General features: G+C 42.7%; 1 protein-coding gene across 1 annotated transcript in view; it reads left to right on the top strand.

The window, feature by feature from the left end:
* egfra (epidermal growth factor receptor a (erythroblastic leukemia viral (v-erb-b) oncogene homolog, avian)) overlaps positions 1–25,975 on the top strand; it is a 62,197-nt gene that overhangs the window by 12,905 nt on the left and 23,317 nt on the right. Inside the window, exons 2-13 of the mRNA XM_049598473.1 lie at positions 15,655–15,806; positions 18,809–18,995; positions 19,113–19,244; positions 19,384–19,452; positions 21,219–21,337; positions 21,719–21,860; positions 22,414–22,530; positions 24,115–24,241; positions 24,946–25,019; positions 25,107–25,194; positions 25,348–25,547; positions 25,701–25,833. Of these exons, the coding sequence (XP_049454430.1) occupies positions 15,655–15,806; positions 18,809–18,995; positions 19,113–19,244; positions 19,384–19,452; positions 21,219–21,337; positions 21,719–21,860; positions 22,414–22,530; positions 24,115–24,241; positions 24,946–25,019; positions 25,107–25,194; positions 25,348–25,547; positions 25,701–25,833 (1,540 nt within the window). The remainder of the gene's footprint in view (positions 1–15,654; positions 15,807–18,808; positions 18,996–19,112; positions 19,245–19,383; positions 19,453–21,218; positions 21,338–21,718; positions 21,861–22,413; positions 22,531–24,114; positions 24,242–24,945; positions 25,020–25,106; positions 25,195–25,347; positions 25,548–25,700; positions 25,834–25,975) is intronic.

Raw genomic sequence — 25,975 nt, 5'->3', positions numbered from 1 at the left:
GCAGTGTGTTGTTGCAGGCGGCGTTAGAAAAGGAAAAGAAGATGTCAGCCCTTCTCTCGCCATGGTTCCAGCATTTTACAAGCCAACATCACCTCTCAGGGATTTCATCGGCATCGTAAAACGTATTTCATCACGGCCATTTATAGATGAGATGACAGCATTGTTCATAATACTGTAGTGGTGGCAAGGCTCGGCTACAGAGTTGATGTGTGATTTGTTTAACTCCCGGAGCACTAAAACATAATGTGCTCTAAACACAACACGCCCTCTGTAGTACCTTTTCTAATTGCCTAGTAAGTTTCAACAACACCGATGCTTCATTGAGCTCAGAATTAATTTCCTGGTGGGACTTTAAGCGGAACATCTTCATTACCACATGTTTTCATAATTGAAGCCAGAGGCCTGTAAAAGAGAAGGAATTCTGCTTGCCTCACTCGCAGTGTTTCCCACCATAAAAAAGGTGGAACTGACCCTCTTATTACACGATAGCCCACTAAACCATTAGTGAAGGCCATATGTTTTAAGTATATTCCCATGCACTGCATCATATTACAGCCCTGTGACACTTAAAGCATCGCTGATAAATGATCAATATCTGCTACTCTCCTTTCACTTTCATAACAAACCACTTCAGCTTGATGCTGCTCTGTGGAGAATGGGTTCCCTGCTAGAAATACCCTGGAGTGCATAGCTGGAGTAGTGCCAGGCAGTAAGGATTAGCCCTCTGGTCCTGCAGTATATCCACTACATCAACAACCTCTTCCTGAGCTGATTAGAAGGTAGTCTGAGATTTTTTAATATGAATGCACTTGTTTCATTTTTATCCGGGTATTATTACAGTAATCAGGCACCCGTAAGATTTCCAAGAGATTAAAAATACTGAAAACCTACAGTAATTGGGTTTTTGGGTCAAAGGACATGCAAACAATCCACAGAGCCTGATTTTGTCAGTCAAGCAGAAGGTATTTGAAATATGTGCGTTAGATTGACAAGGGAAATTGCCTTTTCCTTTTTCTTCCTCGTGTTCCTCTGACTCAGTTAGTCAGCATTTTGTATACTTTTTATGTGCTTATATCCCAAGCTTCCAAGAAATAAAGTCATCTGAACTGTCCAAGATTTATTCTGGGTTATAAATGCTTGGCACCTGTTAGTCCATTTGAAAAACATCCGGAATGAGATCCAGGATTTGGAGCTGGAGACATCATAACATCTGTCTTTGCAAACTGATAAAAACACAATACCACCACGAGGGCCATTTAGGAGCTGTTCTGGAGCTTTTAATCGTTTCGCAGGATCTTCCTCAGCAAATGGAGTTGGCTCTGTTGTGATAGAATAGATTAAATTCCCTTTTTCTTCTGGGAACTTTGAGGATCTCTTGTTGGTGTTGGTTTTAGAGTTGAAATTGATGGTAAATTTTTGACCATTAAGTAGCTGTTGTGGAGCTCATATTACAGTCTTAAGGCCCTGACACACCAAGCTGACGGTCGGGCATCGACCAAAGTCGGGCCGTCGGTGAGCGTCTGTCGGCCTAGTTTTGCGCTGTGTCCTGCACCGTCGGCACTTCGGCGGCGGCAGCGACTTTTCAGCTGATTGAGCACATTGAATGGAGCTTGTCGGTGAGAGAGATCACTCTGATTGGCTCTCCTGTAGCAAGTGAATCTCCCTGTAGTGAAACCGGGGCTAACCGGTGCTTCCTCCTCAGGTTCCACTTCACTCAGCTGCCAGACAGATCCGCTGCTTCTTCCCTCTTTAACCTGAATAACAAACCGGAGCTAGCTGGGAGCAGCTAGCGGAGCGTTAGCCACAGCATGACAGGAGGGAAGCACAGCCACTTAGGAAAGATAGGAAACCCCTCAGCTGACAGGATGTACGACTCTCTCACACCGCTCTCTTTCACGCAGGCGCAGAACGTACGTGCTACTTGGCCGTTGGATGTAGTCCATGTGGTGTGTTCAAATGCAGCTGACACAGGGCGACGTGAGGCGACGTAGACGACGCAACAGTTGGCTTTCGTCGCGGCTAGTTTTTTGATGTCGGTTCGGTGTGTCACACCTTTACTCAGGAGATGGAGTTTGCACAGTTGGAGGCTGAGCACTAACGGCTTGTCATAAGTGTTGTCAGAAATGTTGATTTATCGAAACGTCAATTCTGAATATCATACATGTCAATACACCAGAACCAGCTGGGCTTTTTCGCTCTTTCTTATTGTGGATATTTCTGACATTCATTCTGCTGTTCTCTGCTACTAATCAAGAAGAGAAAAGAAGATGTTGTCAGGTTAACAGCCTCTATCTTTGTCTAAAAATTTTAAATTTTTTCCCTCAATGTCAGTTTTTCTCCCTGGTATCAAAAATGGTATCGAATATTAACATTTTTCAAGGTATTGTGTCAAAGTTAGACGTTCCAATATTGTAACAACACTACCTCTCATCCATTTGGACTAAAGGTTGAGACTGAAAGTTTGGTGTTGACTTTGGAAACAGTAGCTGGCCCAAATATCTCACCACAAGACGAGGAATGTAGTGTGATATGGTTAAAAGATCCAGAACAACTTCCAAAATGGACCTTGTAGTAAGATTTTTATTTACTTTTCAGCTAGTAACTGGCTGATTTTTCTCTGGGATGGACAGATAGCTATAATGTTGGACAAGTTTGTACCCTGGTTGTGTCTGGAGTGTCCACTCTCTGGAGCAGTCATGAGAGTTTGTAGCGTGTGCTTCGTGCCTGGTGATACTGAGCCAGGGTCCTTGTGTTCAGCAGTGTAGCTGATAGTGAGAAAAGGGTCTAGCCTGCCAAGTCTGATGCCTTTGATGACTGATGCAAAGCAGCCAGGCCCTAGGTTGTGCAAAAGCCCCTCTGTGTCTCTGTAGTGAGGGGGCGGCCTTGAAACAACCACCCTCCTCAGTCATAATCATCTTAAACAAGCTCGCGCATTGTTTCACAGCTTTGTTAACCATGTGTGATGTGCTGGGTTTTTTTTGTGTCAGGAACAGGATGACGCCCCGCACGCTCACAATGGATGAAATCTGAGCCGTGGGCTTGTGGGAGAGGTGTTTGATGAAAAACTAGCACCATTTTCTGTCAGTCGTTGCTGCTCACACTATTTCAGTGGCGATAGAGACGTTTTGAAAATACTCTGAAGATTATAACCAGGCACTCTGGGGCCCTGAGTACTTGGCAGCGGCACCCCGTCGCATTTCAAACATTTCAGTTTGACGTGTCAACAGGAAGACGTAGCTAAATTCTTACGAGCTTTCCTGCGCAAATTAAATTGGTCATGCTTTTGTCAAGTACAACGCAACATGTAACAAAATCCCCTCTCGGAGTGTAGAAAATTCTGAGAGCTCCTCTGCTGTCCAAACGAATTCCCCGAGCTCCGTTTGTCCCTGACTCTTGCCCTCTGCCAGTATGGATGAGGAAGAAACTACTCATCAGTGGATTTAAGGGCCTGCTGATGTGTAAACCAGAGGTTGAAATGGTGAGTAAGGGCTGAGCAACAGAGTGAAGCTTACTAATGCAAACCCGAGGGCTTTTGTAGAATATTCCTTTTATGGGGTCTCTCCATGTGAAGACTCCAGAGGGGCAGAGTTGCTAGAGACATGACTAAGGCAGTAACAGAAATGTTGGCAGGCAACGCTGCGAAACAGCGGTTAGACCTACACAGAAACGAGCCTGTCAGCAATGGGGCTAAAAATAAGAAACCCTTGAGCAGAAAGGCTGCCTCAAAGAGTGTCTATCCTTTGTTTAGATGAAGTGAGGAGTCCAGTGAGTGAGAGTTATCTGTCCTCTCTGCTGATGTGCTCCAATATGGGCCTGCTGCTCTGCACCGGGAGTGCTTAAACCAACAGGGGACTCCCGAATCACAGCTGCTTTCTCCTGCTGGAATGATGTGTGAAATGTGTGGGTTCCTTCGCTTGTGGTTGTTGTTTTTCTTTCTCTCTTCCCCCAGTCTTCTTTTCCAGGCATGGCTTAGCGACGGTTCGGTGGAAGAGGGGGGAGAATAGCACACTGAGCAGTGAGTTAACAGCAGTACGCTCGCCGCCCACTCCCTCTCCAGTCTTCCTCCCGTGCTTCCTGTGGGATTGAAGAGGAGTATGGTTTTAACAGGGAAGGAGAATGAGGGGAAAAAGAGGGGAGGTAGAGGAGGGGGGTTGTCTTGGCTAGAATGGGCTTCAATAGGGAGAATGTCTGGACGTTAAAGAGGAAGTGGGTTGAATGTTGGAGCGTTTCAGGAGAATGGTGGGTGCATTATTGGAATTTAAATGGGGCCGGGGCTAACAGAGGTTGTGTGAGTTTTAGGTAACAGGACTGGGATTATTTGGTGCCTTTATGGAGGACTAATGGACTTTCCAACAGGGCATGTTGGAGAATTGTCTGACTAATGATATGTATTGCTTGATTATTTGGGCCATCATGTTGGGCCCCTCGTATATCGGTCACAGCTGGAGAGTAATAGGAGTCCAGCTGTGTTTGACTAACTCCAATAAATCAACCTAGTGCCCAGTAATTTATGCCTTTTTCAATGCATGTTCTATCATTTATGGTTTATTTATCTCTTCGGTCATGAATATCGCTTTTGGGTAATGAATGCATCATTGACTGTTGGGATGAATGTGCGGCGTGGTGATTATTCACAGCAGTAGCTCAAACGATAACCAGCATGAATGTAATGAAAGCTCCTCTTATAAGTCAGTAACTACATAATAAATGAATATTTTTCTAAATTAAAGGGTTGGCTCACTGAAATTACAAAAAAAAAACCAACACATTTTCTCATTTACCTTTGGTGGGATGTAGCCATGCAAATACTTCTGATTTTATTTGCCCAGATTTTGAGATATGAGTCTCTGAGATTTCTGCCTCTACTTCAGTATAATGGAGGTCAATGGATTTTAGTTTGTGGTGCTCACCAACTTAAAGGTCCAGCGTGTAGGATTCAGGGGTATCTATTGGCAGAAATGGAATATAATATTCATAACTATGTTTTCTTTAGTTTATAATCGAATGAAAATTTATTGTATTTAACCTACATTTAACCCTACCTGGCCAAGGTGACAGCCAATCAAAACAAATACAACATATAATACAAAAATCCACAATATAACAACAACTATTCAAACATAGTGGCATCTCAAGAAAAACAAGCACGTCTGTAACACCACATTCTTTATGATGCCCTTAAATTCATCAATGGATGTAAGTGTCTCTAATTTTAGATCTTTTTGAAGATTGTTCCATGTCCAAGGTGCAGTGTAGGAAAATGCAGTTTTCCCCAGATCTGTTTAAAACCCGGGGTTCATTGAAAAGCAACCACCTGGAGGGGCGTAGCTAATAACTACCAGAGCTGACACACAGCAGGGTGCAGAGGTCGGCAGGAGGTTTGGCCAGTATTGCTTTATAGATAAAAATATACCAGTGCTGTTGTCTGTGAGTGGTCAGTGACGTCCAGCTCGCCAAATCATAAAGAATGCAGTGATGAGTATGTGACTTTGCAATTGTAATAAAACGTAGGGATGCATGATACACTGAAATCAGTGGCGGCTGCTGGTCTTTCAAACAGGGGAAGCTCACTTTAAGTTTACATCATAAAATTAACATTCACGAAAATTAAGTAACTTATGAAAGGAACATTTCATTGAAGCCGTTTTTCAACCACACTCATGCCATAGAACCACAGCAAAACACACCTCAAAGATTTTCAGATGGGTTTAAACACATGGGCCCGTATTCACAAAGAATCCTAAGACTAAAAGTAGCTCTTAATTACATCATTTTAAGAAAAATCTTAGAATTCCTTGAATTCTAAGATTTTTCTTAGAATTTTCCCTTGGTAAGATAAAAGTTATTCACAAAGCATCTTAGGCCTTAAGAGAGCTCCTAAGGTGACAAACTGTTAAGAGGAGGGAGGAGGACCTTTAAGAAGCCCAAGAGTGTCTTAAACAGAGAAGATGGCGGAAAGACAGAGAGGAAGGAGAGATATTCTCCGTATATTGAACGACAATGATTTAATAAGACGCTACCGGCTTGATCGTGCAGGGATAATGTTTGTGGTTGACCTCATCAGGGATGAGCTTACTTTTCCCACCCAGCGTAGTAACGCAATAACACCCGCTTTGGATTGCAGCACGTACCAGCGCTTCTTACACTCATCACTTGTGCGTAAAAGGAGAGGGAACGACGCAGTGATGTGTCGGGCATTGCGCTCCCAAGTCTGCCTCTTCCCTTGTGCCGTGATCCCGGGACCGAATTTCCCTCTTAAAACTCCATTGTTCTCCTCCACGAGCTGCGCCAACAGCAGGCACTGCTCTTCTGTCCAGTTCGGCTTTCTCGTTCTTTTTTTCTCCATTTCATTCATTGTTTTGGTCATTCTGCCAAATCAAACCGCTTTTTACAAGGAGGCCAGCAATCACAGTAACTGCTGACAGCTGAGTCTCCACCATTAATATCAAATAGATTAAGTAGTAAAATTACCAGCATGGCGAGTAAACATAACAATAAGCAAATCAATATAATAATCAGCATGTGAATGAGGTACGTTCAAACATTTTGAAGCTGTGTAACAATTAATTTAATTTTGTTGAGTCTCATCATCATGACATAAAATTATTTTCACCATTACACATTTCTTAATACAGTCTAAGTTCTATGATCGGTTGATTTCACTGTCCATTCATTACTAGGAGCGCATTTGTTTTTCTTTTGTTTTTTTTCTTTTTTCCTTTTTGTAACAACCAATCACAGCTTTTAGAAGACTGCGTCATACCTAGCAACGGGGTCAACCACACCTCCTCACTAAGATAAAAGTTTCTGTCCCCTCCTTGCTCAGAGTTGCTCTCAGAAACTTCCTGAATCACTCTTAAGCTAAGATTCCTTGCTAGGAATTTTTAGGCTAAGTTAGGAGCTCTCTGAGAGGACTCTGAGAATCTTTGAGAATACAGGCCCTGAGGCCCTGTGTACAAAGGGTGAAAATGAGCTATGGAAATCAGGAACTCCGGATGGCACTCTGTCAGGAGACTCCACTCGCAAATATCCGCATGGGACTGAGCTCGAAATGCAAAGCGCTGTCAGTCACAAAGGGGTTCAGCCTTTTAGACAATTCCTCCAATCATCATGCAGACACCGAGCGTCCTCTCCCGCCTACTGCTTCATCAGGTCCCAGGGAAGCTGAGCCTCCCTGGAAGTGACGATTTTGTCGCATTTATCCAATGACCGTCTCGCTTTGCTGCATGAAAAAAACCTGCTCAGCGCTGTCTGCTTGGAGGCTCCGCGTCCACCGTGCTCACACAAGAATATGACAGGGAGATGTTTTTGTGTCAGCCACCATAGTTCTCTGACACGCTTGGCACACTGGAGAAGTTTTAGCTCTGTAGCCTCAACACTAGATGCCACTTAATCCTCCACACTGGACCTTTAAAAAACCCAACATTGATATATTATATTATTATACATTGAGCTGACAGGGAACAATATTAATATTCATTTGATATTTTTTTGTTGGCTACTTGGCAAATGTAACAGTAACATTCAATCTTCTTAGCTCTATATTGGTGTCTGTAACTTCTGAGGAAAATATCTGAATCTTTTGTCGGTGATTTACAACTATGTTCACCAACTTTTCCTGCCCATTTCAGGTAGGGTTATCACAGCTTCGTTGCTGAAAACAGCTGCCTGCTGCAGCTGGAAACAACACTGATGAGGAGTGAGACTGAACCAAAACATTAAAGTTGCGAGCGGACAAAACAAAACATTGAGCCGAAAGATGTTTTAAAGCTCCCAGAGCTGAGGGGAGCTGCAGAGTTGGGTGGTATCTCTATGTTGGTGTGTAACTGAGCTCGACCTCACACGTAGTCATCGGACCCATTGTTAATATACAAATATTGATTTCTGTAGCCTTAAAAAGAGGAAAAACTGCTTCCCCCCCTTTCTTCCCCAGAAACGGTGTACCCGTTACTGTAAACAGTCCTCAGACTTCAATAGGAACAGTTCTCGCTGCAACTATTTATACCACAGAATTTGTTTCTTTGAAAGTGTTGACAGTGAGGTCTGTTGATTCTCCACAGTAACATGGACACTAAAACATGTCTCAGTTGAATTTTATAATTGTCACTTTTTATTGCTGTTAGCAGCTCAAACAGAATTCCATTTACTTCCATTGTCCTGGAGCTGCACTTCTTTTTATCTGCGTGGACCTTTGACCCCATGTAGGCTTACAGTATATGCTGTATGTTAATTTAAAGCTCCAGTGTGATGATTTTAATTCAGTTCAGTTTTCCATTCAGTTTTATTTATAAAGCCCAATATCACAAATAACAATTTGTCTCAGAGGCTTTACAGCATACAACATCCCTCTGTCCTTTAGACCCTCACAGCAGATAAGGAAAAACTCCCCCAAAAAATCCTTTAACGGGGAAAAAAATGGTAGAAACCTCAGGAAGAGCAACTGAGGAGGGATCCCTCCTCCAGGCTGGACAGACGTGCAATAGATGCATGCAATATCTATTGGCAGAAATGGAATATAACATTCATGACTATGTTTTCATTAGTTTATAATCACCAAAAATATGAATTGTGTTTTCCTCACCTTAGAAAGAGCCGTTTCATTTTGCAACCTCGCTGCTAGATGTCAGTAAATTCCACTAGGGGTGAGTTCGTGTACAAAAATCTCTAAATGTTTAGAGTGGGTAATTTTTTTTGTGTAAACGTGTACACGGGTTTCACCGCTGGGTGGTGCTATTGCATTATACTAGTAAAGTCCCAGTTATCCGAATATCAACCAAACGGTTACAGGCCGCCACTCCGTAATATCACCATCCCGACGGTCTGCCATCCCGAATTCTGTGAGCTATGGCGAGCCTGTAGAAGCCGTATGTCCCATGCATGTCGGCGATTTTCAGCGGGGACGCACGCGAGTAATTCAGGCTGACTTTACCTGTTTTTCAGCGAACTCCTCTGGCAGTTTTATTAAAAAGCATAGCATATAGGTCCACAGTAGCTTATTATTATTATCATTATTATGTGTAGAATTATTCTACACACTGGACCTTTTAAACATACGAATTTAAGATTTTAAAAGCTCTAAAGGTCTAAACTGGTGCTGGCTTTTTAATGATGCATTATAGTGGGGTAATTTATTTGCCTTTAAAGTCTTAGAAATGCTGATCACAGTATGCAGATGTGTGAGTATACATGATGTATTCCTGTGTTTGTGCAGAACCTAAATCCACGGTTTCCTCATGCTGAGGTGGAGAGTAAACATTATGATGGGCCCAGCCGCAGGTATCTGGAGTGTCTCACTGACTGGTAGAGAGTGCTCCTCGGGAGCGGAGAGTAAACATGAGCCTTTTTGGTCTTTATTTGGTCACTTTGCCGAGCTTTTAACAGGCTAAACTCCACTGACTGCGCTCAAAGTCAGGCAGGGCCAGTGAGTGTAGTCACAGGGGTTGAACTGTTTAGAGGACATGTGATGCATTCACTGGGATGCTTCATTTGCTCGGGCCCCACAGCTGGCCGCTCCAGTGTTTCGTCCCCTTTGTTAGCCTTCAGGGAAAGGTCAGCCACGTTCATACATCAAGTGTGAGGCTTTAACACCCTCTTTCCACAGTTTGACCCACAGCCGGCTGCAGTGTCCCACATCTACATCTCGTTTAGCTAAACCACAAACCACTCCTTACTCTCCTTTTTTTTACTCGGTTTCTTTTTTCTTCCTTTTTCACTTCCTCTCCATGAGTTTTCTTTCTCCAATAATACATAGATTTAGACTGTCCTCCTCCCCTGGAGACGACAATCAGCTACCATCTGGTTCAGCATCACGGGGTAACCGTCTGGAGCTGACCCCGTGCAAAGATCAACTTCCTGTGATGTCAAAGGGACTTGTGTTGCTGCATTCACAGGGGATAGGGAGGGAAAGTGGGGGGGTATCCTCTCATCCTCACTGGCCCCTTTTTTCTTTTTCTGAGGCCCCAAGATGTTTTCTCTAAGGGATTGATGCATCTCCCACGCAAAGGAAGATTGCGTTTCCCCTGAACAGAGAACAGGATATCAGGAATTTAATGTCAGACTACAAAGTCTGTTTATACGACTGTAGTACACACCACCGTAACGTAGTACACGTTTTGTCTTTATATGATATTTGATCCCTCATGTCTTCCTGAAACTAAGCCAGAAAATATAAGAGGACAAAGTATGAGCTGACTGCACAGACAGAATCAAGGAAGTGGATTTCCCCCTTCACTGATAGTAGGCTTTGGGAGATTTATGCTTCCCTGGAATCTGAAGGTCTGGAAATCGGAGTCAATGCAACCCCAAGTGAGCCCCAACTTAAGACTGAGTCCAGTGAAAGCAGAACGTGTATTTCTTCCCCCCTCTTATCAACATCCTCTTACCATACGTGCAGAGACATATGAGGGGGTTAACCATAATCTACTTCTAAATGAGGGAATTAATCTTGGCATTGATTTGGTATCAGCGGAGGAACACTGCAGATTGAGTTACATGAGATACTTTGGCGTAATGCTGTTGACTCGGAGAGAGAAATAAACAAGTCATGTCAGTTAGCATTGTTACTTCCCTTTAATTATGTATAAGTTTTCAGATAATGTGATTATCAGACTCTGGACACAGCGTAATTGAATTGCAGGTAGTGAATGAGAGGAAGAGAACGCGGCAGGGCCATTTCTGTTGTCTGTAGAAAAGTATAAAGCCTGATGATTTAAATGTATAGTAGATGGCTCAGTGTAGCGAAGGAAACCATTAGATGGGTTCGAGAAGTTTTTGCCCCGTTCTCAGAAAGTTTGGTTTGCACTTGTGGATATTCAGTATTTCCTCTCATGGCTTGGAAACGGCAAAGTTTCATCCAAACATGTAAATGAGACCTCAAAATGTGACTATATGGCAGACTTTTTTCCCTTTGGTTGGTTTTGGTACTTAACATTGTACATTTGATCTTACCATGTTTAGTTAATGTGTCTCAAATATTTACTGTAACATTTGTCTACCGTGACTCTGGTTTTATACCCTGCTTCACTCAGGGCCAACTTTGGAAAGCTTTAAAAGGAAAAGTTTGACATTTTGGGAAACACGCTTATGATAGTTAGATGAGGAGATCAATACCACTCTCTTATCTACATAAAATAGGCCTACACATTTTTCCTCTTCCCAGTAGTGCTATTTATCAGTCTAGATTGTTTCAGTGCGAGTTGCCGAGTCTTGGAGATATCAGCCGTAGACGTCTGCCTTCTCTCAAATATAATCGAACATGATGCCACCCGGCTTGTGGTGCTCAAAGCGCCAAAAAAAATTTGGAAAAACTCAACAGCAGTGTCTCTTTCCAGAAATCATGACCCAGCCAGAAATCAGACCTCGTGAGCAGTTTCATGTAGGAACTATTTTCTCACTACTGGACTACACCTGCTAACTGTATCACTGCATAGAGGGACGTGTGCATCTACTCATGGACGAGGGTCTCGTGCTCTTGACAGCACAAGATTTGAACATTAATGGCGTCCTCTTCGACTGAGCTGTAACGCTGGCTAGCTCAGTGGTGCAAGGTGAGCTAGCAGTAGGGGTGGGAATCACCAGAGGATCCATGATACGATGTTTTCATGATACAATACTATTGCAATTTTAAATATGTTGCGATAATGTTTTTGCGGCAGCAAATTTTATCTCGTGGACTGAAAAGGCAACAGATTGCATTATTCTAATAGGCTACCTACTGTTTAATTTGTATTTGTCATATTAATAATTTAATAAAAAATCGATAATTGGCATTGTGTGACGAAATGATATTGGCACTAGGGCTACAACAATTAGTCAATTAATCGATGACTAATCCACTATCAAAATAATCTGTGATTTTTTTTAGTAGTCGACTAATTGGTTTGAGTCATTTTTCATAGAAAACTACTATAAAAGTGCCCCAAAATACTCTTACTGCAGCTTCTTACGTTCAAATATTGGCAGCTTTACACACTCTTCCATGACGGTGAACTAAAACCCTTTGGCGTGAGTACGAAACAAGACATTAGAGGACATAATTTTGGGGTTTGGAAAAGACAGACCGACATTTTTCAACATTTTAACACATTTTTCGCTAAAATGATTAGTCAATCCAAGAAATAATCGACAGATTAGTCGACAATGAAAATAATTGTTAGTTGCAGCCCCAATTGGCGCACAAAAATATTGTGATGTACTTTGCTGTATGGATTATTTCCCCCCTAGCTACCAGCAGCGGTGCGCTTTTTTCTGCACAGAGATACAGTTAGCGAGTGTAGTTTGGCAGAAAGAAAGTAGTTGCCACATGTAACTGCTCACGACAAGGTCTGTGGATTATCTTTAGTGTCTGGGTCATGATTTCTGCGCCGAGACATTACTGTTGAGTTTTTGAAATGTATTTTTTGGCACTTTGAGCACCGCAAGCTGAGTGCCATCTAGGTCCATTATATTAGAGAGAAGGCTGTTATCTCCAACACTCTGCAACTCACACCACAATATTTTTATCTTACTGTCCTCCAGAAATCAGATAAACATATGTCCCTTAATGTCACACTATTACCGCCAGTTAGAATTTGTTGTCTAAATGTTTTTTTTTTCTCAAGTTTTTATACTGTGGTATATTTGTATTGAATGGCAGTATATTGTATATTGATTTTCCACCTTACATGCACAATTTTACTCTTTGACAATAAAGGCTAAACAAACCTAAATATTCTATGTCAAGATTTAAGCAATCTCTTCTCAAGTTCCCGCCCTTGGAGAGAAATACGGGTGGTTCAAACACAGGTTTGACCTGCATTCTCTATAACAATAACATGTGCATTCTCAATTTCAGTGTGGTATTTGAGGGCGGACCTGAACAATGGGGTAATTATCTCACATTATTAGCTTAAGCAGTCTTTTTCTGTAGTCGCGCAGATCCCGTAGCCTCAAGAAACAAATATCTGCCCACACGCCCTTGACTTCCAACACTAGTCCCCAAGTAAACATCAAAAGAGTGATATGCGACCGCACATTTCAACAAGCTTAGGTGACTAATGATCGGGTTTATCAAGTCTTTTGTCTCGCTCTGACTGGCTGCTGATCAGCACGGCGCAGTGCAATCCAGGGAATACTATGTACTCCTCACAGTGTTCCACACTCACACACATGCTTGTACACACACCCACACTCACAATCATGCATACAGAACCACGGTAGAGATATACCAGACCTGCCACTCCTTGCTCATAGAGTAACCTCCTGGACATTTTGTGACGACAATACAGCTGCAGGAAGTGAAGCAATCTGTAATTAGTCTTTGTCACAGTATCAGTTACGTCACTGCAGGCCCAACCCTTGTGTTTAAGCATATCGCAGACGGTAAGCTGTGTTTTAAGTGAATATGATGAGTCAAAATGAAATCAGGTGTTATGGAAAAAACGGGATTCCCAGTGATTTCCAGTCAGTCTTTTACTCACTGGCTGTTCCTACTGGCAGAGAGGTAGTTTGCAAATTGTGCAACCTTTTATGACACATATAACTCAGAAACTGAGTATGATAGTGAGCTTGTAGAAGAAAATAAAACTAGGTAGAACTATGAAGCCACCTTTTTGTAATTACATCCATGTAGCTACAGCCTGACTTTGTTTCTTTCTCATGGGCTGTGGCCTGATGAGGAAGTCCGTTTATGGCTGTGTGATATCGGGTCATTTACCACCTGCAAGTGAGTTGTGAAATCAACAAGTGGACACAGATGAGAGTGTTTACTGTGGATATACTGCTGCTTACCTTGGCAAACAGCTGTTTGTTTCCTTGTGTGAACTCCGAACCATTGGTGGAGGAAGTTTGTTGAACCTTTAGTCACCTTGCCTCACGCAGCCTTTACTGCACATCATAAATATTAACTGAACTAAACATTCAGACAGGAAGCAGGCAGAGACGTATCCATAGATGTGCTGTATATGGTACTACAGCAAACTAATTAACCATAATCAGCGTCCCTATTAGCAAACTGTCATTCAGAAAGTCTAAATCAGGTTGATTAATATTCACAGCTGCACGCTCATGACAACCTTTTTGTTTATTACAGTGTGGTTTCTCAGTCTGAGCAATAATTAGGAGGCTAATTACATCTCGCATGGCTCCTCTAATTAAAACGGTCAGCTTGCCTTTGCTAGTCTCCCTCTGTTGCCTGGGCGTGAGGCTGCTGGACTGCAAGGTTCATGTCAGGGAGGTCCCTCAGGGACAGACTAATGAGGAGGAAGAAGAGGGAGGGCGAGAGACAGCTGTTTGTGCCTAATTCTCACTGATTCGGTGCACCGTCGCTGTTGTTTGTGTGAATTCAAAACAACAACGTGAGTGAAATGCACAGTGAAAGAGGAACAAAAAAACCCCATTGTCTTCAGGTTGTCGTTAGCCTGGGCTGAAAGATGATGTTACGTCTCTTTCTTCAATGTAGCAAATCAGACATGACGCAGTGCAATCAAGTTAACTGTTATGTACAGTGTTGTGAGGTGTGTTACAGAATTCAGAGCACATGTTTTGCCTCTCTTTGCAGTCAAGAGCAGACACGTTGTGGAATGTGACCCAAGAAACATTCGGCGTCCTGATCTAAATCAGGAGGAAGAATGTTTTGTTTTTCTAAACCTATTGCTCAAGTTAACCCATAACTTAAACTTAAAAGAGAGAAATCAATTATACGCTTATTATGTGTTTGCAGAGCAATAGCGTGTATGAATGTGTGTCTGTATGTGTGTTGAAGGGGTGTTGCAGTGTTAAACACCGCTGAGTCTTTCTTCAGTGCCAGTCACAACCTGTCTGACCAGCTCAGGAAACTACTCAACAGAGGGAGACGACCTGCTCTCACATTCTTCCCTTAAAAACTGCATTAAGGAAAAAAAGTCCCGAGTGTCTCCTGCACTTATCAGTAAAACTGCCTTCCTTATCTCAACCCTTTTATTGCATAAGGCCAGATAGCCTGCATTATCTACCCACATTTGTAGTCCTGTGAATCTCTCTCTCAGTGGCTTTGTTGTTATTGGCACTGCAGGCTCGAGAAAGTGCACGGATCAGCATTCGATGTAAGCCCTTAGTTGTTATTTAGTCATGTCAAGAACTTGCCCTAAAATCAGATACGCTTAAACTCGGCTAAAGTTGTTGAGACCATTATCAATTATGAGATTTAGAGAACTAAAATTCCCCCAAGAAACGTACTCACAAATCTCATGGAATCTGTGACACACCAAATCTTTTCTCTGAAATGACACAACAGGCCCGAGACGCTGGTCGCAGTGGTTGTTTTAACTAGCCTGCATAGCAGTGGAAAGATTCAGGCCTTTGCCAGTATAAATACAGCCAGCTCACTTTGACTCATGAGCCAGAACTCACATCGTTGCTGAGATCTGATTCCTATTGTAGTTGCAACCCAGAATGGTTATTTTCACATGAAAGCTGGCCAAGTTATGACTGTGCAGACCAAATTCACAAACAGAGACACACACAGTCATAAATTGAGCCAGGGTGTTACATAACCGATGGATGTTTCTGACACTGTGGGCCTTTGGATGAATGCTTTTGTGACACTGCAGATGATTTACAACCAGTTTGTATCTTGTGTTTCAAGTTACATTTGAACAAATCCAGCAAATTCTCTAATTGTTTTGTCTTTCCCTGCAGTATGCCAAGGCATTGCCAACCGTTTAAACCTGCTGGGTTCCAGAGAGGATCACTACCTGAACATGGTGAAGACCTACAGCAACTGCACTGTGGTCCTGGAGAACCTGGAGGTCACCTACATGGAGGAGCACCACGACCTGTCCTTCCTCTCGGTAAAGACTCTTTTAGCAGCGGAGGCTAAATGTGCACATAACAGACGGGAGAAGTTTCCTATCATCTCGCTGGTGGTCTGAATTCAATTTGCCAGACAATCTGTCCTGCATCTTCGCGAGCTCTTCCCTGCTCTTATCGCTTCAGTGCAGATAATTAAAATCAGTGGAGAGCGAGTCCACAGTGACAGATGATTCAGTGCGTTTGTGACGCTCTGGTTGGAGGTTTGCTTGAACCCCAGCTGTAACGACAAGGTTGTGAACACTGGGCAGATGTGACGGGGGACCACACACACTCACATGCGGGCTTGCACACACAAACACAGAATAACGTACAGTCAGCAGATGTCATGCAGTAGTTTTAAAGACTGGTAAGGAGGGGGCATGGCTCCCTCACTTCAAAATGTAATTTTGTTCCCCTCACTTTCCATCTGTAGTTTGATAAAATCTCTCTCTATAGTGTCTAAATTAGGCATGCATACAATATGAGATCAGTTTATGTGATGCATGTCAAGTATGACGTCATGCAGAATATACTAATCATGTTTCCCATAATTTGTAAATTTAGTCTCACACCTATGTATGTGGAAATTGATAGTCTACCTTGGAAGCTCATTTAGGCTGGGCATCTACCAGAATATCAGAAAACAGACCCCCTCTCTGAGTAGTATTTTTGTTACTGGGCATAATTTAGTCCATCTAAATGTCAACATATTTAAGCATGGTTCAGTATTTTCCAGTATAGCATTATGATGGTCAATTTGAGAAATTATCTGCAGAAAGTCTGCAGGGAAGTCAAGTTGCAGTTGCAGGCATGCCAGCATAAAAAAATGATCTCTGTCTTAAATCACAGTTAGGCGTGAGGTCTCCTGTAGGTTTAATCTTGGGGTAAAGGCAAATATTAATTTGATAAACAACGTCATAGGTTATGGTTTTGCTAATTTATTCATGAAGTGCCGAGACGACCCAGTGCGAGCTGATCAGACCATGCATCAGGTACACAACATTCTATGTAATGTAGGGCATAAGGTAGAGCCCCTGGGTTAAAATCCTTTTAGGGAGTCCTTATAATAGTCAGGATTGATTTTTTTTTTCTTTTCATTATTTGATTTATATTTGCATTCAAAAAGATGGTATAATTGAATATTAGTCTAAAGACTAGGCAGTAAAGGACAGTGTTGTATTTAGTAAATTTGTAAAAACAATATTATCAACTAGTCCATACCCATTGGTGGCTTTGTCACCTTCTACCTATGCCAGTCCTCAATGCCTATGTGCAGTTTCACATAGATTGACCACGTCAGTGAGTAGAAAAACGTGGGACAGACAGAATGACTGACTGACAGAATGACACACTGACAGTTTCCGTGATTATGTACAGCATACCATACCATGACTTAGTCATACCAAACATTAGAAACAACACCAACATTGGTCCACAGGGGGAGCCACAGCGATCGGTCACATTTTAGCCATTTTGAAGCATTTTTCTGTTGTTATAGCGCCACCCAGTTGCCAATTAGAGTTAAATTTCTCCAGTCACCTTGAGGCGTCCTGTTCTACATATCTACCAAGTTTAGTAAAAATCCATATGGCGGTTAGGCCTAGATAAGAAATGAGCTCTCTAGCGCCCCCATTTTGTTTGATGGGCTCAATAATGGAGGGGTCCCCTCAGATTATGTGTGGTCATATGCCTACAAAGTTGCGTGGTGATGGGTGAAACCCTTGAGATGTTCTACACCTTTATGTGATGAGCCACGCCCTCCACAATATTCATTGCCTTATAGAAGCTCAGTTTTAGGAAGTTTTCCAACTTTTGCCAAGAGGGAACTTTAGATATTGGTCCCTAGATTATGTTCACCCAGTTTCATGCAGATGGCTCAAACTTCCTAGGAAGAGATCCATTTGAAGTGTTTTTCAAAAAATTCAAAATGGTGGAAAATCTATATAAGCGGAAGTTATGGGTTCTTGAGGCAAATGTGTTCCTCATGAGGAGAGGCATCTCTGTGCAAAGTTTCATGTCTCTACGACATACGGGGCATGAGATATGCCCATTCAAAGTTTGACATTTCAGTTGGTTGCTATAGCGCCCCCCTTTGGCCAATTGATGTAATATTGCTTCATTGGCATCCTCCCATGACCCTCTACCACTGTGCCAAATTTCACATGGATTGACCAAGTCAGTGAGGAGAAAAACGTGGAACACACACACAGACAGACACACAGGCAGAGTTTTCGTCATTATATAGTAAGATCGTTATGCATCAGCAGCCTGTTGCACCAGCTGATCATATGTCATCATTTCAAGATAGAAAGGTCAACTTGGACTCAAATTGTAGCTTATTTAAATAGGAACTTTTCTATGCAAAAGTGAAGCAGTGATATTAAAAAGAAAGTGATGATAAATACTAATTTTTGGTGAAAATGTGTCAAACAGACGGGCTTTTTTTGTCTGTTTTTTGGGGGAAGGTTGTGTGATATTTTAAAATGAAATGGCAGCAAGCCCCAGGCGCTTATTTTCCTACTTTTCTCTTTGTGTCAGGATAGTCCTTGCCAAATTTCATACTTGTATGACTATTTATGCCATTGTTTGCCTTCATATTAGTATTTGCCAGACACATGTTCCAAAAAAGAGGTTTGGGCCCCCTGAGACCAAATGGCCCCGAGTTAGGGGTGCTTGTTATCAGCTTGTGATGGCCCAGGGTTTAGGCTAACACGAAATGATAATGATTAAGAGGTAGCAGAAAACATCACGGGGGCCGGACCTGGCTCCCGGCCTAAAAGGTTTGACCATGAGTTTGATATAACACCATCAATGAAACTAAGAGTAATTTCAAGTAGAGCATTTAGTACATTTATAATACATGCATTTCAAATGATTTACCCTCATTACATTGAGTTATATGGTTGGTATAAATGTATATAAATGCTTGGACAATCCCTGACTTTGCACGTCAGCTACTTCAGTTTACAACCAGGTTTTATGTTTTTTTTTCCCTCCACAGTCTATTGAAGAAGTGGGCGGCTATGTGCTGATCGCCCTCAACACAGCCTCCAGGATTCCTCTGCAGAATCTGCGCATCATTCGAGGTCATAAGCTCTATGAGGGACTGTATGGCCTCGCTGTGCTTACCAATTATAATAAACATACAGGTCAGGACACCGATGAGCTTCTTCTGACCAGCCTGACAGGTCAGTCCACCTCTCCATTTCTTCAGCTCTCTGTGACAGAATGTACCACAAAATCTCAGTATTATTCACAGCAGTTGTTGTTTATTTATTTATTTATTTATTTTTTTTTTTTTTCAGAAATTCTTAAAGGAGGTGTAAAGTTTGGGACCAACCAGCCATGCAATGTGGAAACAATACAGTGGTATGACATTGTCAACGCTGAAAGCAAACCCAAAATGGTGCTTCCATTACCCAACAGTCCTCGACGTTGTAAGTAAAACAACTCACAGCAGAAGACAAAGGCCGCACACACTTTGATTACATCAGTGCATTTGTGTGTTGTCAACGAATTTCAAGGGTGTGAAGTAAACGCTTTGCCCTGTTTGTTTCTTGTGGTTTGCTTTCACAGGTAAAAAATGTGACCCAAGCTGCTTCAATGGTTCATGCTGGGCACCTGGTCCTGAAAACTGCCAGATCTGTGAGCTCTCATTTCATTTTATCACGGAAAACAAAATCTCTTCTGTATTAAAGCTAAAATCTCTAATATTTTTTAATTGATATGTTATCATTAGTGCACAGTATATTCACGTATTGTGTGGTGAAATGCTAAAAAGAGTTTGCCATGTGTTTGTTTCCATACTCCACGATGGTCTTTGTATTCATATTACTTAGTTGTTAATTTACATTTGCACCTGACAAAAGCAAATGAGAAAAAATAACATTTGTGCTCCAATGTTTTTGTCATAATTTGAACATGCAAAATGTTATAATGTACGTTTTAAGGTGCAGACACACCAAACTGACATCAAAGAACTAGCCGCGACGAAAGCCAACTGTTGCGTCGTCTACGTCGCCTCACGTCGCCCTGTGTCAGTTGCATTTGAACACACTACAAAGACTACATCCGACGGCCAAGTAGCACGTACGTTCTGCGCCTGCGTGAGAGAGAGCGGTGTGAGAGAGTGGTACATCCTGTCAGCCGAGGGGTTTCCTATCTGTGCAGCTGAGCACCGCAGCACCTCCACGGACTATTACATCCAGACAGTCCCGGTGTTTCCTCCGCAGGCTCCACTTCACTCAGCTGCCCGATAAACCCCGCTGCTTCTTCCCACTTTAACCTGAATAACAAACCAGGGCTCGGTGCTCCGGTTGGATCCAAACGGAGAGCCAGGGCTAGCTCAGAGACTAGCGGAGGCTAACTGGCTGTGCTTCCCTCTGGTCATGCTGCGGCTAACGCTCTGCTAGCCGCTCCCAGCTAGCTCCGGTTTGTTGTTCAGGTTAAAGTGTGAAGAAGCAGCAGGTCTGTGAGCAGCTGAGTGAAGTGGAGCCTGAGGAGGAAGCACCGGTTAGCCCCGGTTTCACTACAGGCAGATTCACTCGCTACAGGGGCGAGGAAATAAAACCTGAACAGCCAATCAGAGTGATCTCTCTCAGCGACAAGCTCCGCCACAGATTCAACATGCTCAATCGGCCAAAAAGACGCCGACGCCGAAGTGCCGACCGCAAAAACTATGGGGGCAAGAGACGCTCACCGACGGCCTGATTTTGGTCCACCGTTGGCTTGGTGTGTCAGGGCCTTTAAAGTGACAGTTAAGCCCAACATCAAAATTACAAATTTTTCGTCGTACCTTTAGTGCTGTGTATCAACCTAGATAGTGTTGGCGATATCAACCGCAGATATATCTGTCTTCTCTCGAATGCAATGTAACTAGATGGCACTCGGCTTGTGGTGCTCAAAGTGACAAAAAAATACATTTAAAGAAACTCAAATCATACCACCCTGCAGAAGGAAGCGTGCAACTACTGCTGGCTCACCTAGCACCACTGAGGTAGCTAACATTACAGCTCAGCCGTGGAGGAAGACATTTATGTTACATCTTGCTCTGTTACAAGCACAAGCCTCTCGTCCATGAGTAGATAAATGCTTCCTTCTGCGCGGTGATACAGTTGGTGGGGTGAAGTTGTGTTGACAGAAAATAGTTCCTTAATACAACTGCTTACAACAAAGATGTGGATTATCTTGAGTAACCAGATCATGATTCCTAGAAAGAAATATTGCTGTTGAGTTTTCTATTCTTTGCACTTGGAGCTCAACAAGCTGGAGGCCATCTTGATAAAAGGAAAAATATGTATTTTTGATTTTTGGGGTGAATTGTCCCTTTAATTTGGCCCTAAACTCAAAAATAAATTTAAAAAAACTTGCTACAGGTCACTTCACTGACTTTGTCCTGTCCTCATTTCCAGTAACAAAGCTGAACTGTGCACAGCAGTGCTCAAAGAGATGCAAAGGGCCTTCACCCAGTGACTGTTGTAATGAGCACTGTGCTGCGGGCTGCACAGGACCGCGGCCCACCGACTGTCTGGTGAGAGAAAGACACCTTCACATGGGGACAAGAGTAATGATATGATAAGGACGTGGGGAGGAGACGAGCTTGAACAAGAAATGACACTAAATGTTTCATATTTCTGCATTAAATCTGGATGAGGAGCCTCCGACAAAACAAAGCCCTCACTTAGCGGCATCTGTTTTTATGATCAGAAGTATTGTTATTGGTTTCAGTACCAATGAGACAAATAACTGCTGATTAAATCTTTCATTTGGCAGTGCCTCGAGTATCGGCGTCTGCTCTCCCTCTCTCCAGCTCTGAGGATTAAGCCGAGGCTGTAGAGGAATGCAGTGTTATCATTAGTGTGGGGCTCTGTTATGGTCCCTGTGTACTGGATGACTGTTGTTTGTGCTGCAGGCCTGTCGGGACTTCCAGGACGACGGGGTGTGTAAGGACTCCTGCCCCGGCCTCATGCGCTATGACCCCAACCTGCACCAGCTGGTTCCTAATCCACATGGAAAGTACAATTTTGGGGCCACGTGTGTGAAGAGCTGCCCACGTAAGAACTCATAAACAGCTTATTTTTTTTATATTTTTAGCCGATTACTGATACTAAACTTTTCACCTTCCTTGACACTGATATATTCATGGTATTCACTGTAACTGTTGTTTTGACAGTCAAGATAAATAAAGTAAAGCTAGTAGGCTTCACCAGCCAATATGAAACAAATCATGCATGGTTATGAGCTTTTTCACATTGTGGTATGCTGTGCAAGTGCCCAGGTTGTCCTTCAGAGCTGTTACACATTCAGTGGTTACAGTTTGTCCAGGTTTAATTATAAACTGTAGAAACACAGAAAGAAAATGATTGAGTTTCAGGGCGTGTTAATGCAACAACTGTTCTTTCTCAGTTTAACTTACACAGGTCTGTCCCAGTGTTACTCAGTGTATACTGTAAGGCCCACAGCATCATTATGCACCTATAGTCATACTTGTGGTACAACTCATACAGGTTGCAAATGCATAAAGATTTAGATATGTTTTCATTTTATTCAACCTGTAAATGTTGCATGATTGTGCAGTAAACAGCTTGTATTTTGGAATCATTCCAGATAACTATGTTGTTACTGATCACGGAGCGTGTGTGCGGACGTGCAGTGGGAACACATACGAGGTGGACGAGGGAGGAGTCAGGAAGTGCGCCAAGTGTGACGGACTGTGTCCAAAAGGTAGGGGGTCCAGCTATCACTGTACAACCTGGGGACATATTTCTGACTCGTACACACAGTGTTGTCTGCAGCTGTGGAACAGAGCTGAGGACATTTACTTAGTACTGTGCTTTACTACAAGTCAGTGGTACCTGAGTGCTTCCATTTTATGCTATTCAGACTTGAGCTTCATGATCTGGTCCCACTCTCAGTATCAGTCCAGTAAATATGAAGTTAGCTACTACGGCCTGCAGCCGGGAAGATAACTTGTCATGTTTACACTTCGGTTTTTGAACGGATTGAACAAACGACATATTTGGTGTTAACTAGTGAGCTTTAGAGGTGTTTCCCTTTTGGACAGAGCCAGGCTAGATGTCTTCATGCCAGAGATGGGGGACTCGAGTCACATTCCTTAACTCGAGTCAGAGTTGAGTCGCAAATATGATGACTCGAGACTTGCTTGACTAACATTGATAAGAGACTCGACTTGACTTTGACTTTGTATTCATGACTTGAGACTTGACTTTGACTTGAGACAGATGACTCGAAAGGACATAAAAAGTTGTTCGGAAAAAACGTCATTTGACAGACCTCTACGGTGCGAGCATTTTACTCGCGTTTGCGGCTAAAAATAGTTTTGTGCGAGCAAAAGAAATCATTCAGGAGCACGCTGTGCGATTACAGATTTCAACCAGCAGCAGAAACGAAAAGCGAATCCTGCCGGTTGTGGGTTGAACGGGGGTCACAGACAGGAATACGGCGGAGCGCTATGTCCACCGCAAGATAACGCGGTTTACCGGCGACTGAGAAGCCCGGCTCCAGAGGAGGAGGGTGGCTGGTTCATTTTTATTTTATTTATTTATTTTATTTTGATCCCCCCTGCAGCCACAAATATTTTTCCTTGAGCTTTTCGAAGTGACTGGTGGAAAATGCATGACCCTTCACCATGAATTAGATTTTTAAAATTTAGCTGAGTTCATCCGATGAAACGTGTTCATGTGTGTGTGCTTGCTTTCTCTGGTCTCGCGCTGGCTGGTTGGTGCAGCCTGGACCCAAAGTTTTTGTTGCCATTTGCGGAGCCTGGGCTGCCTACAGAGACCAGACTTTTTCCCAGCATATTCAGAGGACGTGTAGCTAGAGGATCGTGAGGAGATGTTTGCTGTATGTGACATATGACTTGACTTGTGACTTGCTTGACCTGAGCAATGACTCGACTTGACTTGCTTGACTTATAGCAGGGACTTGACTTGCTTGATTCTCACCACAACTAACTTGAGACTTGAAGGTAAAGACTTGAGGCTTGCTTGTGACTTGCAGATGTGTGACTTTCCCCCTTGTCTGCTTCATGCTAACACTACTCTCATGTGAATGCATCACCAATAATGCAATACTGTAATACATAATGATATAACAAATTAATATAAATTAATATTTTTATTTTTGATACTTCCCATATTGCTGATAATAATTAGTAGTCTGTGGTTTCTAACACAGTGGCTAACACAGTTTGCCCTCTCTAAAATACCTTGCTAATACGAAAACTAGAGTATAGTCAACAGCTTTCAAACAGTTTCTGTGCTGATTTGTCTTCTTAATTGTTTACAGTGTGTGATGGACTTGGATCAGGAAACCTGACTCACACTCTGTCTGTCAATGCCACCAACATTGACTCTTTCAAAAACTGCACGAAAATCAATGGGAACATTGCTATCATCCGCACATCGATTCATGGGTAAGTTAAGGGCAGTAAAGGGGTAGTTCGGAGTTCTTGAAGTGGGATTGTATGAGGTAATTATCCATAGTTAGTGTATTATATACAGTAGATGGCGATCGGCACACCCCCAGTTAGGAGAAGCAGTGTACTGTTGTGGACAGGTAGCAGCAGAACGTATTTTAGCCTCATAAAAAAGTCCCGCCTAAAAAAAATCAATATCACTTTAAATATATGCAATATTGAGAGTATTTTCACTGCTTTACCTTGCTGTCAGACAGTGGTTTCCTCAGGGAAACTAAAGCCGATATATCGCTTTCTTCAAATCCATTGAGAAAACCGGTAATTTAACATCACTGAAGACAGAAGCTGCCGGTCTGCCGCTGTTTCGATCAGTTAGTTTGTTTGTGTTATTGTGTGACTTTGGTGCTTTAAAGGTTTAGGTGAAAACATTCTCAGTTTGGACTGTTATAGATTTTTTTTAGGTGGCTAAAATACATTTTTCTGCTTCCCCCATCTACAACAGTACATTGCTTAGCTTCGGTTTCGATTTACTGCCTGTGCCGATCACCATCTGCTGTATTACACTGGATAATTGCCTCATACGACTCCACTTTAAAAGATCCAAACTATCCTTTTAAAAACATTACAGCCTTTATGTCTGTGCATATCAATTACATCAACTGCAACGGATAACCGGGCACCTTTGCCAACTTTATTTGTAGGGATCCGTATACCAAAACACCAAAGATGGAGCCTGCCCAGCTTGAGGTGTTTAAGACAGTCAAGGAAATTACTGGTAAGACTGCATAAGACCTGAGTAATGCATGACACACTAAATTCACATTGAAGAGTTTCACAATTAACAACCCATTTGTTGCTTTAGGATACTTGTTGATTCAGATGTGGCCAGAGAGCCTGAGCTCACTCAGTCCTTTCGAGAATCTGGAGATCGTTCGAGGACGAACTAAACGGTATGTTCCTTGTAAAGACCCCCTGTGGATTCACAACCGCTGAATCACAAGAAATGGATTTGTTGTTCGAGAGCTGAGGATTACTCAAGACTGTTATTAAAGCGTGCCTTTTTTTCTTCATCTTTTCCTGTTGCACCTTTCTCTCTTTGATAGTGGTAGCCGCAGTTTGATGATGGCTCAGCTCGGCATCAGCTACTTGGGCCTCCGCTCCCTGAGAGAAATCAGCGATGGAGATGTGGTCATCATGAAGAACCCGAACCTGTGCTACACTGACAAAAGCCACTGGAAGGGCCTCTTCAAATCAAAAAGCCAGAGTGCTACCATAGAGGAAAATGCTGATGCTGCCACATGTGGTAAGTGTGAATTCACTCAGATCCTTTCTGTGTTTTGTGTTCTAACCACAGATTACGCAATGCACAAGCCAGATTTAATTAATGGGATCTTATTTCAAAATTGGATAATGATGTGGGAAAGATCTTCTCTTGAGATTGTATGTTTGTTTTCAGCCCTGAGGAACAACACTTGTGACAGGAAGTGTTCCACGGACAGCTGCTGGGGCCCTGGCCCGGACATGTGTTTCGCCTGCCGTGACTACAGCCGTGATGGGAGCTGTGTTGACTCCTGCAACATCCTGGAGGGGTAAGGGAGAAATCTGGGTTTTAATGCCTTTTTAAGCTCTGAAATGCGGTGCTCCCTATTTTAGACAAACAAACAGTCTAAACATCAGATTTGTGTGCTCTACAGTTAACTCCCTCAAAGTCTATTTTCAGACCACGAGCAT

Source organism: Epinephelus fuscoguttatus, linkage group LG15, assembly GCF_011397635.1.
Source record: "Epinephelus fuscoguttatus linkage group LG15, E.fuscoguttatus.final_Chr_v1".
Taxonomy (NCBI): Eukaryota; Metazoa; Chordata; class Actinopteri; order Perciformes; family Serranidae; genus Epinephelus; species Epinephelus fuscoguttatus.
Note: the sequence above shows the minus strand (reverse complement) of the source record. Positions and strands in the feature narration are given on the sequence as shown.